The following is an 18,009-nucleotide window of genomic DNA, read 5'->3' as shown; positions in this document are numbered from 1 at the left end:
GGGGATCGACCCAACGACCTTTTTTTTTTCTCCCCGAGTGTTTTTACCACGCTATTATACGACACCTCTTAAAGGCGAACTCTAAATGAAACGTGCATGGTATTGTATATCTTTTAATGCTTTCAAATATTTTAAAAACATATTACATAGAATATACACCCACAACAAAAAGTGAGTCACCCTTACTCAAATTGATGAGTCACTGGTTTGTCCGTACAGCGAAACACTTGAAGGATCATGTGAGTCACTGTCCACATTTGCAATGGAAAATATATCCTAAAATATCACATTTTAGCGATGTAATCGGTGGTCCCGCTACCCGAATCTGAAAAATCTACTTTGTACGCACTAAATTAAGCCTTAACTTGAGATTTATTTGTCACCCATACTGTCACGAAACAATCTTGAATTAATTCGTTTTACATCAAATAACAAGGATCTAGGAGTTTCGTTGTATAAAACAATGATGCAAGATCATGCATGTTTTCATTCGACACGGCTTCGTGCGATACGGTAGAATCTATACACTATGAACATGACTGACAATGAGAGCAGACAAAATATACAGTTCCTCAGGTAGACAAAGGAACATCCCTTCACAGCTATTATGTAAAAAGGTGAATATGCATGTGACACCTGTTCTACACATTTTTACATAATAGCAGTGAAGGGATGTTCCTTTGTCTACCTGAGGAACTGTATATTTTGTCCGCTCTCATTGTCAGTCATGTTCATAGTGATAGTTAAGTTACACACAGCCTCATCAACTCGAGTGCGGATATCGTAATATGAACGCATGCATCATTTGTATAATAATCAGAAGATTCAGCCCACGAATCCAGTCATAAAAATCATCGTTTAAAACCATATGAATAATTATGCGTACCAATTTTTCACTAGCTGCAGGCAAAACTCTTCTGAATCCAAGATATAAGATGGCGACGTCGCGTCGTCGATCGGGAATTCAAATATGGCTCGATAATGCGCATTTTGGATGACGTCACGAAAGCATGCGCGCGCATGCATACAGCCTCACTTTCAAGTTGACTCACTTTTTTCTTCTAAAATGCTCTTATGTCGATCTTGACTCATTTTTTACGACCATGTGAGTCAGTCGAAGCATTTTGCAAATGCGTCAGCTCATGATTGACACACTGGTGAATTATAAATGAGTCAATAGAGACTCATTGGTTGTTACCAATGAGTCAATTTACACCTGACTCACGAAAATTATGCTTAAATGTGTCAAATGACTCACTTTTTATTGTGGGTGTACATCCTGTACAAAAAAATAGATGATAAAAGATATTGTGTGCAAAACTTAGATATTTGTCTGTCTGACCACCTTTTCTAAATTTGTTCGATGAAAGATGATGGAGATTAAATTACTATAAATGTGGGAGGCGCTCGTTTTCCGATGATCCGTTTACCCAAACCCCAAAATAATTCGTAAATGTGACCCCCCCCCCCCAAAAAAAAAAGGAGCAACGATTCGAGCTTCTGTCATTTACCGAATTACGAGCATACGGAATTATGAGTAACGCGTACTTCGAAATTACTTCCGATCCTTTGGATATATGAACCTTTGAAAGGCAACAAGTGTTAACCGGATTTCACTATTCCATTAATTAGAACGCACATGTTCGAACGTCACAATGGAAACTGAATTCGGACAGGCCAGACTTCCGATGACTAAAGTTGGAATCGTTATTGACTCGGAAGAACTGTGCCCAGAGGAAGATTCTGAAGGTAGGGTAATGTGTAGTGGCAGGTTTTCAAAATTTCTAGGGGGAGGGCGGGGTAGGGCGACTATTTTAATGGACTTTTCGTATATATTTTTTTCTTCAAAAACGTATGGTAATAGAATACTGAAAACTATTCCTAGACTTGTTTAATCTGACAATAATAGGTAAACTGTTCCAAAATTAACTGACCACAAAATACAATGAAAGTTCTGGAAGACTTAACTGTGTACCTTCTTTTTTTTCTTCTTGTGGAGTAGTGAAGTAGCTATGCACTATAATGTCATAGTAGTCTATAATAGATATGAGGAAATTGTTATTTAACATATCAAATGTAAACGTATACATAGATAGTCATGTCAATTATACACATTTAGGATTCGCGATCTTTTAAATAGTTCTCGAGTCACTAAATGTTATGCACAACACTTCCATTTTCGGTGAATGCAATACACTTCTGATATGCTAGCCTTATAGGTGCTTCCTCACACCTCTATTATGTAAGTGATATGTGGTTGTATAACAAAATTTCGCAATCTAAATTACACGTGAACTTTCTTTGTAGTACACTGATTTACATAACCAATTTGCTTACTCCCAGACAGATGGGATGATGGGCAACGAACCAATTATTGAAGTACGAGCTGTACAAGTACATGACAATTTTTCCTGTACATTTTTATTATAGGAATATGATGCATACGCCCTTAAACATGAACTTGTACCATCATTTACAACTCCCAAGTACCATGTATTTCATTCCCTTTAATTGATGTTCAAATTATAATCAGTTGAGTCCTGTCAAATAAACAATGTACACACATGTATCATTGATATTGACTTTAATCTGCAATCGACTTTAGGCTGTTTTGGGTTACAGGAATTTATTCCCGGGGGGCACATGGTGGGAGGAGGGGGGGGGGACACGGGGGTAAGAGGACATATATATATATATTTGGTCCCACAAAAAATCGCAATGATTCAGCCAGCCGCTGAAAAACCGGGGGGGGGGAAATTGCGCAGTAAATTGCGCAGTAGGGTGGGGTGGTGGTGCGCACTAATTTTTTTTTGGTTTTTGTTTTGGGCCGGGGGGGGGGGGCACGTGCCCCTTGGATCTGTCCCTGATAGCAGTTCAGAGGTGCAAATTAATCAGCTTTCACTCCTCCAATTGGCACTGACCATTCGTGCTTTCCACTGTTTCACTTTTAAAATAAACATAGAATAAAGCAGTGTGAATGAAAACCTTTACCAAAGAAAAAAAAATCATAAAGAAATTGAACACATAACTTGTACACAAGAATAGAATTTCACTGCGCGTTCCGAAATTGGAAACGTCAATGATCTTTTTCGTTTAAATCACTTTTATGTATGAACTACACAGTGTACTGCACAAAAGTGGACTAAAAATATCAGCGACATTTGCACTTTTTCTATCGAGCCTAAACTGCTTTGGGTTCAATAATCAATCGATAGTACCGAAACGGAGGAAGAGTATATTACTAAATGGATTTTAGGTTAATTTTTAGGTTGGACGGCGAGGGATTTCATTTGATAATTAAAAAAAAAAAAAAAAAAATAGGGGCATTTAGAATTACCTTTTTAGTGTTAATTTCCCGACACAATTCCTACACAACGCATCATTTGCTGGTCTGATTTTGTTAACTACTTTATTATGTAACCATTTTTTAACAAGGAAAAACACGAATTTCATGCTGTATCAGCATGATCATTAGCAGAGATAGCAAAACGTATTCAAATGATGTTTGATACTTTCTTTTTCCTCTTTGTTGTTGTTATATAACGTTCTCTTCTTTTAGGCCCTGCGGCATCAATTATTAGAGCTGTTTGCCATGTTTCTAGTAACGGCACAACTTATTGGAACACCAGTACAAGATGTCATGATGATATCACTCGACAATTAATGGAAATATTGATGGCAAGTTTCACCATGTTTACTTAAGTTGCTCTTTCATATATGAAGAGGTATTTAGACCGCGGCGGTTTGTATTAACATGTGAATGAACGGCAACTACGTGCAACATAGGTTCTATGGCTTTCTCAGTTCTTCGCGACTTAGGGTAAAGCGAATTTTCGTGACTAATCAAGCCCTAACTGGTTTAATGTTTGTGAATAAAACAAAACGTGTCCTTGTGTAGTTTAACCGTAACTTTTTGAAAAGCCTATACAGCAAATCCACGTGAACTAACGTCTCGACCCGACATTTTGTTTTAAATACGAGATAAATAATCACAAAAGAGTTCGTAAGAAGGCCAGCGATCGAAACCTTATCATTGTATTGGCTTGTTTTTTCACCAAAAAATGTACATGTATTAAGATTAGCCTTATCTCTAGAACAATCTTTGAAAACATTATGGTTATTATTATTCCTGAATCTACCCGACCTTTTGTGAATCAGTAAAGGGGCATGTTTTGTTTACACAATAGTACTGCACGATTGAAGCTCCAGACCTTTCGTGAATATAGCGGTACGTTTATACAAAATGGCGTGTAACCCGACAAGCCAACACGCCAAGATCCGATGGAACAAAATACGCGTATTTAACTTTACGTCATTCTTAAAAGAAAGAAACAAACGCCGCCGGTTACCGCCTCATATACATGTACATGTATAAATGAAGTTTAAGAAGTATAGTTTAAGGGGCAATAATAATCATGATACAAAAATGATGATGTGATCGTCTTTCATCCGCTATTATGTTGTCAATATCTTGAATGTAAAATGAATAGTACAATTGGTATACAAATCTATTAATTCCGTTACAAAATATTCAATCCAATTAAAGCTTACTGGATGTTTTTTCTTCCTTATTAGCTCTGTATTTCTTAGTCGCAACTCATTAATTACTCAGTTGTTCTTTATACCCATCCCCTGCTTAACAAATCGTATGTCCCTATTTTTCATGAAAGAATGTTGGAATTTCTAATCTCAAAATGTTTATGGTCGGATGGCGAACCTTCGCAACTACTCCCGTCCTGGGTGAATATTAACCACCATTTTGCAGTATTTAATTCATCTTTTTTGTTTCCAGGGAACAACAGATTTGTTCGTAAGAACATGCCTCCTATATGGGCTACCCAAAACTAAGAAAAAATAATCGTGGTTTGGGAGTAAGAATCCAACCTCCTCTAACACTCAGCCCTCCTGTACTTTAGTGTTATATCCACTGTTTTCTTTAAAATTAAACACTTGTTTTATGGTTTTATATATACATGATATAGGCAAGAGGAACTTCTACGTGCAACTAGTCCAACTTGTTTTTATCATTCAAACTTTAATTTGCGGATTCACAGGGTTGTAGGAAACTTCGATTATGTTACCAACTATGCCCCCCTCCCCCAGGAAGTGACTTACGCATTCTATCCTTTGATTCTATTTCAATCGTGGGAGCATTTATCATAAGTAAAAAATAAACTAGTGGGATATCATCCATGCTCATTCGTCAGCCCTACCCAGCCAGCGGTCTAGAATGACAAGACTTAGCATGAATGGCAACATTTGGTCTAGACCCCGCCCCGCCCTTCCCTCTAAAAATCTTCTTGCAACGCCACTGCAAGTCAATTTCGAGGCCTTCAAAAGTAAAAGTTCATCTTTACCTAATTGTATTATGCAAGCTAAGAATTTATGTGTTTTTAGTAAAGATTACAAACGAATAATATGTGTGTCTCTTTACACTTAAAGATCGGGATATATGATGTTAGTGTTGCTGAAGAAGTTTTCACAATAACCCAGAACTATGATGACATTACCGCGATCGACATCGGCTTGCTGTATGAGATCCTGCAGTTCTTAGCTGACCTGAACTCTGATGCAAATGTGAGTTAATGAGTCATTTCTCTTTCTTTCACGTACCTTATCTGTTAGAACAAAATCATTTTAAGTAGAGACAAAACGAGAAAAAAGGGAGAAAATTAGCATGTTCAAGCACATTTGTATTGCTAAGTAGGGGAGAGAAAATTATGTAATGTAAGATGAATGATAAATTGGTAGAGTCGAAATGGCACAGTGGTATAAACAGTGGTTTCTTAATCGGGAGGTCCGGGGTTAAAAACCAAGACGATGTGCTGGAGCCAATTGATTGATAAGGCATTATTAAATCATCATTACCAAGTCCCTGGTTGGTTACTTACAAGCATACAGATCCTTAGTATCAGTCAGGTTGAACAAATTCTATCAAACCTAACTTATAGTTAAGGGTCTAAAATAAGAAGCTTAATGTATTTTCAAAACCCTGCACATTTGTGTGTCCTATTACGGCTTGCGATTTTTTGGCGTGTCTCGTTTGTACTGAACGTCTACTCTCTTTTGTTGTGCAATGATTTTTACGATATTGACCTTGTCTTTCATAGGTAACCGGTCTCATAGTGGGAATAGTAAATAACGTGATGTTTGTCGAAGAGGAGGTACTAGCATCTGCCCAAAAGAATGATAATTATACGGCCCTCATCATCCAGGTCTTGGAATTTCAGTTGAATACCGTCGATGTTGGCAACGGCACGCTTGACAGAGCTTATCCTAACATAGCAGTTCAGGTAAACTAGACTTTAACTCTCACAAATATGTACATTCTTGCTGCCCACGTTTACTGTTGTGTGAAAGTTTTTAGATGCTTGCATTTTTAAATATGAGTTGTGCAATTATCTTCCTTCTCTAATCAGACGTGCTCAGTTGTAGTGCTTTAAATGATTAACCTGTTTAGTTGACTGGGTTGCGGAAAGCGTGCCAGCCGAATCGAAAACAGGAATTTGTTTGTTTAAAAAAAAGGCAAGAATAACCCCAAAAGGGGTCATATTTCCAAACGCGTGAATGTGGGTTTATTTAGATTTTGTGAAAATATGGTGTATCGTTGTAAATGTGCACTCGATGTTTAAAGCAAAATTATCGCATATTTAGATAATTCCATATTTATAACTGCATACACTTACCTGTAGGTGCTTGACATACCTTCGGACACTGCTAGAGACGGCATAGTGATCACCATGTTAAGTATGGACACCGGTTCTTTGAGCAACAGTGACATCATGGTAGAAACACACCAAGACACACCTACTGACTCTGTCCCAAGAGACACCTTTGCCAGGGTTGTTGTACCCATCGAGGTGGCCAAAGTTTTCACTAATCCAGAGGTCATGGAAGGTCCATCAAGTTCTAATAACACTACCAATGGAGACAGCCTCGGCACAACCACCGCTTCAGTAGTGTCCAGTGATCCTGGGGAAACGATGGGTGTGAGCGCTATCGAGTCTCTCAGGGTTGCTTTCGTTGTGTATATCAATGATGCCATGTTTCCTTCACCAAGTCTTGCTCTACTCAACCGGGAGACACAGGAGTTCAACCGTGAGATTAATACTCCAGTGGTGTCCATAGCAATCGGCGGACAGAAGATAGAGAATCTCATGGAGCGTGTCAATATCACTTTCTATAGATTCGAGGTAAGCATGGTTATGCCTAGGTCACATATAAACCGGGCCCGTACGATTTTCGCTACCCGGCGGCTCGCCGTGGATTTAGAGACCTTACGGGAACCTTCCGATTTTCATTTCTACGGCATGTGTGGTCACATATTTTTCGGTGCCCGGTGAAAATTGGTCGAGTGAAATGCAAGGCGCCCGTAAGGGTGCCGGCATGGTGCCGGCCGATAAGCTTACAGGCTCCGTCCGATGAGCAGTGTGTACCTTTGGCTCCCGGAAGGTGCCCTGTCGGGGCCCGGTTGGGGTCATCAAGGCACCCGGACGGGTGCCGTACGGTGCACTAAACTATGTGTCCACTCATCCGCACCTCCTGTATTTAAATAAGCGTTGTACATTTTGAGATGCCGCCGTGAGGGGCCCGCACGGGCAATATTCATTTCAAAAGGCCGCCGGACGGCACATATTGCTCCGGTTGTCCCATTTTCGCCAGCACAAACGTAGCTAGTTCGCCGTCTATAGAACGTATATAGCAGACGGCAATCGGCGGATCAGATGACACTTGATAGTGATTTTTTAATGTGAGATCGCTTTGCTAAATATAACATACAAGAACGTTTTCCATATCTTTAAACTATCATTGATATCTGATAATTAAACAGTAAGTAAAATAAACCTACCAAACTACATAATACAATAAAATACTTGACTAAAAGTAGGGGAGTTTGATGTGGTGCACAATTGCACCCCTCTGTTAATAATCGAATAGTCCATGGTGTGTCATGAATATTCATGTTTTTGCTTACCTCGGCAAAATGTTTGCCTGTACTAAATGGACAATTACGGTGGGGGGGGGGGGGGGGAGGGCTGGCTGAAGTGGACATGATGAACCAAGCAGAACTGATCTATGATAATTCATGCTTCTTATCATTCTTGTGCTTGACCTTTAATCTTACAATCGCGTGTTAAATTGCGCTCAAAGTTCGACTTGTTACATATGCGTTATACATGCAATGGCGAGCTTGCGACCTATTTTGATTACGGTGGGTGAACTTTCAAAAGTCAATGGAACATGAAGGTACGAATGAAAGAGCTAGTGTCAACGTACGTCGGGGTTGATGTGCTTTTCGTTTAAACAAAAATTGAATTTTTAACGATTTTTGGGGTAAAAGTCCATAGCCTAACATGTTTATAGGCTGCTGGACTCTGACGATAGGGGGCGTTTTCAGATGAGACTAAACGGAGCTAAATGGACGCCCGGTGTTGTGCATATCACCGGGGCTCTTGAGGGGCCGTGAGGGAGCCGTAGGGTACACGTACGGCACCCTTTAGCACCGCAATGCGCCCGTAAAGATTTGTCATGAGAATTTACCCAACAAAATTGTGAGGGGCCCGTCCAGAGCCTGCACGGTATCCGTAAGGAGCCCTTTACGGTCAGATAAAATCGCCGGAAGAATCGGGAGTAGCCAACTCTACTGCGCCCGTACGGCTTACAAAAATGTCCCGGCGCCCGTAGGAACTTTTCGGCAGCAGGCCGAAAATTCCCAAAATGTCTGTTTTTACTCGCCGTAGGGGCCCCGGAGTGTATATGAAAGCTCCATAATGAGCTAATTAATTAGGCGAAAAGAAATATTTGAATACTAACCTTGCTTACTAAAATACTCAAGTCATTTATTAAAACATAATCTTACCTTAATACTAACTGAATACTTAGCCAATGAATTGAATATTAATTTAGGCTAAGCAATTTACTAAAGCCAAATTCTAAGTAAAAAGCTTACATTTTGTAATTAAGTATGGAATTGAATACGGGACCAGATGCTAAACATTTAAAAGGTCTATATACAGTATAATTATTGATTATACTTGTACTATACATGTCGTAAACAGGCATGTGCTAAGTTCTGTTGCCAGTGGTTGTGGGCCGCATGTCTCTAACATCTTACATATATATTTTGTCAAATAATTTACTGATTTCAGCCCGACTCACTTGATCCTACTTGTAACTTCTGGGAGTTTAATCTCGGTAAATGGTCTATGGAGGGATGTCAGCTGTTACCTGATAACGCCATCAATAGCTTTAGTAATGAATACTACACATGCGCCTGCGACCACCTGACCAACTTTGCCGTGTTAGTGGTACGTGATTCCTTCCATATGTTTGAAATGTCGCCTTTTCTTCTTCTCAAACTGAATGAGTAGTGTGTAAATGTAGTCATATTCAACTAAACAACTAAGTAAACATGAGACTGATGTGGAATTCAATGAAGAGACATACATGGGTAGTGAACGAATTGAATATTTTAGTGACAGGTATACATTGCTTGCCCGAAGTTCTAAAGTTAATCACATAATAAGAAAGAAGGGATTGTCTCCATCACAATGTTCACAATTAGAATAGATACAATTGAATGGCGTTCCGCGCTTTAAAACAATACAAGGTTTCACCCGTTACTTGTAAACCTGTTATCAATGAGTAATATTCATAATGTATACAGATTTATTAATTTTTTACTGTACTAAATCTTATTTCATTTCTCCTACACACGTGTTACGCTGAAGGACATATATGCAGAGGACAAATCTCCGAAACCTGCACTCCGTATATTGAGTATCATTGGGTGTGCTATATCATGTGTGTGTCTGGTCATCGCTATCATGTCCTATCTTAGTGTCAAGTAAGTCAAATTGTTTGTGGTTGTTGTTTTCTACCAGCCCTCCCCCTTCCCCCAATACAATTATATAAAAGATATATTCAGTCTAAATCAATGAATTTATACAGAAACAACTCAATATGATCAAGATAATGTACAAAAGCAATTGAAAAAGATAGAGTTTATAGTGAATCTCAGAACAGAATGAGTGCTGTCTATCAGTAAAACGATCGCAAAGACATTCGAAAAATTATGTCAATGGTATTTTAACCCTAAAAAGGCCTGGCTATTTGAGGCCTTAGTACGGTCGGGGGGGGGGGGGGGGCATTATGCCCCCGTAAAATCTCGGCCGTGAATTGGCCGATCTCAGCGAAAATTTGCACGCATGTCAAGTGAAGTGTATAGAATAATATGATATTTCAATTTTTTTGAAAATGCACTTATTTGCATATTTATGGTGATTAATGCAAATAAGGTCATAAAATCACATTTTTACCCATAAATCAATACTATTCCTATTTAAGCATTCTTCTTCACTACATATATTCATTAGACTATCTTGAATAAAAATACGACAACAAAATTTGAAAGAGCCAGCTTATTCCTTATGTTAACTCATGTTTTTATAATTTCTTATGTATTTCATTGTTTTTTAAACTTATGTATTTTATTGTTTTTATTGTTTTATTTCATTTTTTACTACAATTCAACTGTTTTGACTCCCAAAACAACCACCTAAACTTTAAATAAGACCCGAGAACCAATTTTGAGGAAAAATGATATTTCCATATGTTGTGTAAATAATTCACAAAAATTAGCGATTTTCGGGCAGACATGCAAAGAAAAAAGGTCACGTGACCTTGTAACTGTAGGTCCGATTTCATTTTTTTTTTTAAAGATGCGCAAGACTCGAAAGAAAATAAGTCAGCGAGCGGCGGGGCGCCATCCATATGCGTTCCCGAGCAATCGGAAAAATCATGGAGGGGGGGGGGGGCATAATGGCCCCCCGGCCGTATTAGGGTTAAGGCTTATATGCTGGCTTATATTCCACATAATTAATGATTGTTCTGATTATTTTATACGTCATTGTGATGTTCGCATATCACAATATATGATGTAACAGGCAATTAAAGGGCAATCCAGTTTTGATACGTACGAAAGCAGACAAAATAAAATAATAAAAATGGAGAAAGTTTGAATAAACATGACCAATAATAAAGAAGTTATGAATGTAGTGAAATATCATATCACAAAATATAGGCGAATCTCAGATTGTCAATTGGGTAAGTGGAATTTGTCGTGTACACATACATTATTAATTTCTGTTTTGCTCTTACATGTAGCAAGGGCCTTCTCCCTCGAGGCACTACTCAAAATATACTATAGATAGCATAACTTCATAGGTCCTCTAAGAGGAAAGGACCCTCCTGAGTCATGCATTTTGAAGAAAAAAAGTGATAATTTTGTTATTATGTGTATATAAAAAAAAATAATAATAAAAAAAAAAAAAAAAATCGAATTTGTCGTCACCGTGACATTACAGATTAAGCCAATATAAAGCAACTTTACATCATGTACATTGAGTGATTAGAAATTACAAACATTCATATTTGTATTTATTTCTTTTCTTTATTTCTTTTGTTTTTTCAAATTATTGTTGTAATGGGGTCTGCTTCTGGTGTGTCTCTCAAAAGCTTTGGAATAACTCACCACTAGACATGAAAAAAAAGCCCCGTCTGTGGCCGTTTTACAGATTAAGCCAATATAAAGCAACTTTACATCATGTACATTGAGTGATTAGAAATTACAAACATTCATATTTGTATTTATTTCTTTTCTTTATTTCTTTTGTTTTTTCAAATTATTGTTGTAATGGGGTCTGCTTCTGGTGTGTCTCTCAAAAGCTTTGGAATAACTCACCACTAGACATGAAAAAAAAGCCCCGTCTGTGGCCGTTTTCAAAGTTTTGTTTGAGACACACCTGTTCTAAGAAGCCTTTCGAATAAGTTTTGGCTGTTTTTTTTGTTAACCACACTGCAAGTCAGTATTACATTAACTGCGCTATATCGTATTATTGATGTTATCACTAATGGTTGTTTTTAATATCATGAACAGTGTCTAGAGACTTTTCGTTTTGCGATAAAATAGACAGGGCTACATTATGTTGTATACAGGTCACATTGCACGGAACTGCCCTTGTTAGTACAATCCATTTCTTGGTAGGAAAAACAACAACTAGCCAGACAAAACTTACATACGATAATATCTTTCATCAACAGGAAGATACGAAGATCTCAGACTCACAAGATTTTCATCTGTCTTTGCACCACCCTGCTCTGTTTGTACACCGTCTCCCTCGCCATCATCGCTCTCGACACGGAGTTTCAGCATGCCGAGGTCGGGTTGATACCGTGTTCCGTCCTGGCGGCACTCGTCCACTACTTCGTGCTCTCTTCGATTATGTGGATGGGTATCGAGGGGTTTAACACTTATCTGGTCATCATACAAGTGTTTAATACTTACATCCCGAATTTCATGATCAGAGCTTCGATTGTAGGATGGGGTGAGAACTATTGATTTTTCTTGATAATACAACAAATACACTTCTACTGCGTGCTATTAAACAAAACAGTGACAAGAGACGTGACATCTATTAGTGCCTAGTTGACACTGAGGGTCACCACAGACTTTTCAAGAACAGACATTGGTTGTTTTAACACTTGATTCCTGTATTCGTCGGGTCGTCGGGTCTACGGATCTACTGTTGAGTTGTGGTTAAATCCACTACCACACCGGACTAGTTCTCAATACGTTCTGGGAAATGTTGCCAACGTGGCTCAAACTGTGTGCGAACGGAGTTGAACGTAGTAGCAACTGTTTACGATCTGTTTAAGAACTTCATGGATGAGCTCAGACAGGCTATACGGGAGAGTGCTCTAGAACTTTGAGCCTGTTTAAAATTGTCCCCGTCCTGCAATGAGACGGAGTGACAACGTAGTTAAAACGAGGAGGACGTACTACAAACTGACTGATTGCCGTACTTTGAACGGAATTGCCGTACTTCAATTCGACTTGGAACGTTTTAAAACGTGCTGTGGTCGAGCATTAATTAGCAGCAGCTAAGCACCATCACACCAAACTAGTTCTCACTACGTTCCGGAACGTCCTAGAAAATCGTTAAAAAATGGGGATTGGTCGGGGTAAAATGTGTAAATAATGTTTATAATTCGATCATAGATCGTTTATGAACAGTCCTCAATACGTTCATCTCGTCTGTATCCCGTTTACAATCAGTTCACATCAGGTTCAAATCGGGTAAATTTGCCATTTCCAAGCAGTCAAAGCCGTAATCAATTTAAACCAGGTATTAACTCGTTTTACCTCGTTCCCAATACGTCCAAACCATTCTAACTAGTTCGTAACACGTTCATAGTAGGACCGGAGTGCGACAATTCCGTTCATAGTATGTCCATCTCGTTTTAAGTTCGTTGCCAGTCCGTCTTATTGCAGGACGGGGACAATTTCGACAGGCTCAACATTTTTGGGGCACCCTTCCCGTCCAAGCCAGTCAGAGCCTGTCAATAGAGTTCTTAAACAGATCGTAAACAGTTGCTTCTACGTTCACTCTGTTGGCGCACAGTTTGAGCACGTTTGGCAACATTTTACAGAACGTAGTGATAACTAGTTTGGTGTGATGGGGGCTTCACTTGACAGTCTTGATTTGCAAAGCTTGAATCGTTAAAGTTGAACGGGAATAAGGAATGGCAACAACGCACTGGGGTTTTATAACCCTTGAGCCAGGACGTGCTTCCACACGCTTTAGAAGCGCGTTCGAACGCACTAAGGACTAAGGACGAGCTGAACTGCTTCCGAACTTGTTAGAATGGATTCGGTCGTATTCGGAACGAGTTAGAACTAGTTAATAACGGGTATAAACTGACTACGAAATGGCTTGAACTGCCTGAAAATGGCATATTTACCTGATCTGACTGTACAGACGAGATGGACGTATTGAGGACTGTTTATGATATAAACAGGGTCGTAATATAGACATAATTAAAAAATTCCACTCCGATTAAAACCCGTTTTACGATTTTCTAGGACGGTTCCAAAACGTAGTTTGGTGTGATGGGGGCTTAATTAATAGACGTAGAGGACTCTTAACCCTACACAGCTGTAAACCATACCCGCACCGCCTCCCACCCAACTGCCACACCCATGAATAATCAGGACCACCTTGTGTGGACCGGAGAACGCTTTGGGCAACTTTCAGTCTTTGTTCATTTTTTGTTTATTTATTTATTTTATTTGTTAAATTATTAATTCATTTTAGATTTCATTGTTTCATTATTCTTGTATTCTTTTATTGTGTTGGTTTATTAATTACTCATGTATTTATTTATTATTTACTCCAAAGTGAAAAGAGACGGGGTAAAATGTGTAAATAATGTTTATAATTCGATCATAGATCGTTTATGAACAGTCCTCAATACGTCCATCTCGTCTGTACCCCGTTTACAGTCAGTTCACATCAGGTTCAAATCGGGTAAATTTGCCATTTCCAAGCAGTCAAAGCCGTAATCAATTTAAACCAGTTCTTAATTCGTTCTACCTCGTTCCCAATACGTTCAAACCATTCTAACTAGTTCGTAACACGTTCATAGTAGGACCGGAGTGCGACAATTCCGTTCATAGTATGTCCATCTCGTTTTAAGTTCGTTGCCAGTCCGTCTTATTGCAGGACGGGGACAATTTCGACAGGCTCAACATTTTTGGGGCACCCTTCCCGTCCAAGCCAGTCAGAGCCTGTCAATAGAGTTCTTAAACAGATCGTAAACAGTTGCTTCTACGTTCACTCTGTTGGCGCACAGTTTGAGCACGTTTGGCAACATTTTACAGAACGTAGTGATAACTAGTTTGGTGTGATGGGGGCTTCACTTGACAGTCTTGATTTGCAAAGCTTGAATCGTTAAAGTTGAACGGGAATAAGGAATGGCAACAACGCACTGGGGTTTTATAACCCTTGAGCCAGGACGTGCTTCCACACGCTTTAGAAGCGCGTTCGAACGCATTAAGGACTAAGGACGAGCTGAACTGCTTCCGAACTTGTTAGAATGGATTCGGTCGTATTCGGAACGAGTTAGAACTAGTTAATAACGGGTATAAACTGACTACGAAATGGCTTGAACTGCCTGAAAATGGCATATTTACCTGATCTGACTGTACAGACGAGATGGACGTATTGAGGACTGTTTATGATCGAAACAGGGTCGTAATATAGACATAATTAAAAAATTCCACTCCGATTAAAACCCGTTTTACGATTTTCTAGGACGGTTCCAAAACGTAGTTTGGTGTGATGGGGGCTTAATTAATAGACGTAGAGGACTCTTAACCCTACACAGCTGTAAACCATACCCGCACCCCCTCCCACCCAACTGCCACACCCATGAATAATCAGGACCACCTTGTGTGGACCGGAGAACGCTTTGGGCAACTTTCAGTCTTTGTTCATTTTTTGTTTATTTATTTATTTTATTTGTTAAATTATTAATTCATTTTATATTTCATTGTTTTATTATTCTTGTATTCTTTTATTGTGTTGGTTTATTAATTACTCATGTATTTATTTATTATTTACTCCAAAGTGAAAAGAGTAATAGAGTATAACGGGGACATAATAGTTTTTTTACTAATATTTGTTTTCATTTTCTTTTCAAACTCAGGTATCCCAGCTGTGATTGTTGTTGCAACTGGGGGGATCACTATAAAGTATTATGCCGTCGAAGATTAGTAAGTTGATCCACACTTGTACATGAGGAATCTTGCAAAAAATATTATAATTGTGTTTATCTATGTATCGAAGTTCGAACAGACCTACTGTTCGAGAATATCAGTGGAATGGCTCTAATACAGCTCTGGTATAAAGGAAACAACGAAAGCGCTTCAGCTTTACAATCATGAATTGGGTACTGATTAAATGTATTAACGCGTGGTCAACCTTTTTTTCCGAAGTCTTCCCCTATAGCAGTGTTCTTTTAACTCTTTATCTCCATCCACAGTTGTTACATCCGGAAGTGGCCCCTCATTGGTGGTCTCTTGGTCCCAATGGCTATCATCCTCATCATCAATATCGCTGTGTTCATCTTGGCAATGCGTCGTCTGCAAAATTCTGCACGATTTGAAGGACGTGTGAAGAAGGACTGCAAGACCGAACGACAAGAGACCCTAGAACGGATCCAGAATGGCATCGCCATGTTGCTTCTGCTTGGCTTCACCTGGACAACCGGATACCTGACCCTGATCAACGTGGACTTCACTGGACTCCTTTTCATCATCTTCAACTCCTTGCAAGGCTTCTTCATCTTCGTCCTCTATTGTCTTCGTAAGGCAACCATCAGAAAGCAGTGGCGACGTTGTATTTGCTGTGCATTGTTGCGGGAAGGTGGCAGCGCTGAGTCCAAAGGAAATTCTGGACGAACACCACGATCTACGAGTGGAACTGGAGGCTCCCAACCCATGTTTGAATCTTCGTCTGCCATATCTCATACCAATCCATCTTTTGACAACTCAAATTAGATATAAAACCATCAGGCTCTGAAGATTCATGTGCGAGCGATGTATCTCTTGTCACTTATGTTCATGAAAATGTATGATGAAAAAAAAGAAAAAAGATGCAGAAACCAATAAATCGAATCAAATCGAATCAAAGTAATAGCCAACAAATAATAGTAGACATGAGAGACTTTGATTTAATTAAGGTAATTTCCAAACCCTAATGCATTTCCTATCGAAATTATATACGGATTACGTAATATGGCATATTCGTGTTCCTACATTTCAATGTGTAACGCCCATGTGTATTGAAATTGCCCGAAGTTGATTTGTTTAAAGTCCTAGCGATCGTGCTGTACATAAATGAAACCCTCTGGAAATTTATAAAAACGCTTTGTAATTTTATATTTGCTCTTGATGGTTGGGACTATCTGACTTGTTTGAATTATTATGTATTAATGAGCATTATAGGTTGATACACAATTATGCATGATGTGAGTGTGGGGGTATTTGTTTGAAAGATTAATTGACAGACTTTTATATAAAAATAATCATAATTATGCAATAACGCGAAAGGGTTGTAGAGGGGTAGTCTGTTTTTTATTTTTTTATTTTGCTTTATTTGTAAACATTCCACATAACAAGATTGTCTCAATATGCATAAGATTGAAAAAGAGAATACATAAAACAATGTTAGACATCTAACATAGGGAATCGATGATGTGAAATTGTAAGGAACATATTAAATAGCACAGTTTGTAAATTATAGGCTCCCGAAATAAATACAAAATATCGATTTCTGATTTCGATAGCAAAAAATAACGAGGTAATAACAGTTTGAGTCACGGACACATTCGCATTTAGAATAACATGTAGACAAGGTTTGCGGCCACAATTGATGCTGCAATAGGAATATTGTAGATGAGAAGCAATATTAAATATGACTTCTGTGCCCATTACATTTGTGTTATTATTCTGAATTAGAGGTTTCGTTATGGGGTAGACATTCATTTTGAGGCAAATTCAAAACTTGGCTTAATACACGAAAAGATAGGAAACGGTACATTTCATCAAATATCTGTTTCACATAGGCCTATCTTTTTCTTCAGAAAATTTGTCATATGGGCAAAAGTCATGCTCATTTTCTATTTCAATATGCATGAGCTAGTTTCTGCTGATGCACATTCCGACTCCACTTTAACGCCCCAAATACTGTTTCGTTGCTATCTTTTTGACAATTGTTTTCAGTTATTGTAAATTCTAAATTGTAATGTGTATTGCAAGACCTATCTGTCCTGAAATACGCCATAGAAGAACTTTTTTTTTTTTTAAGTATTTGTTATTTTTTTATCATTATCATTATTGATACTATTAATATCATTATTATTATCATTATCATTATTATTGTTTTTCTCAATTATTACTTTTTAAAAATACTTAATGCTCCATAGTTATATTGGCCATGCCAGCTTGTTAGACTTAAAATAGATTGAATATTCCCTTGTTATGTCTAGTGATTTGTTGAGTATAGGAGTTTCCGTACAAACCGATATCAACGTGCACATTGCTGTAAATAAAATAAATACAATGATTTTGTCTTTTGACCATCAATGTTCATATCATACACAGAA

General features: G+C 38.4%; 1 protein-coding gene across 1 annotated transcript; it reads left to right on the top strand.

The window, feature by feature from the left end:
- Positions 1–1,655: 1,655 nt before the first annotated feature.
- Positions 1,656–16,476, top strand: LOC105439246 (adhesion G-protein coupled receptor G2-like). Its single transcript, XM_030985243.1, has 9 exons — positions 1,656–1,754; positions 5,443–5,577; positions 6,111–6,293; positions 6,693–7,193; positions 9,150–9,308; positions 9,732–9,847; positions 12,103–12,386; positions 15,550–15,616; positions 15,886–16,476. The coding sequence occupies exons 1-9, from the start codon at positions 1,656–1,658 to the stop codon at positions 16,400–16,402; spliced, it is 2,061 nt and encodes a 686-aa protein (XP_030841103.1). The 3' UTR covers positions 16,403–16,476.
- Positions 16,477–18,009: the final 1,533 nt, after the last annotated feature.

This window comes from Strongylocentrotus purpuratus, unplaced genomic scaffold (assembly GCF_000002235.5).
Source record: "Strongylocentrotus purpuratus isolate Spur 01 unplaced genomic scaffold, Spur_5.0 spur5_scaffold_14, whole genome shotgun sequence".
Classification (NCBI taxonomy): Eukaryota; Metazoa; Echinodermata; class Echinoidea; order Camarodonta; family Strongylocentrotidae; genus Strongylocentrotus; species Strongylocentrotus purpuratus.
This window is presented reverse-complemented; position numbering and strand designations above follow the sequence as displayed.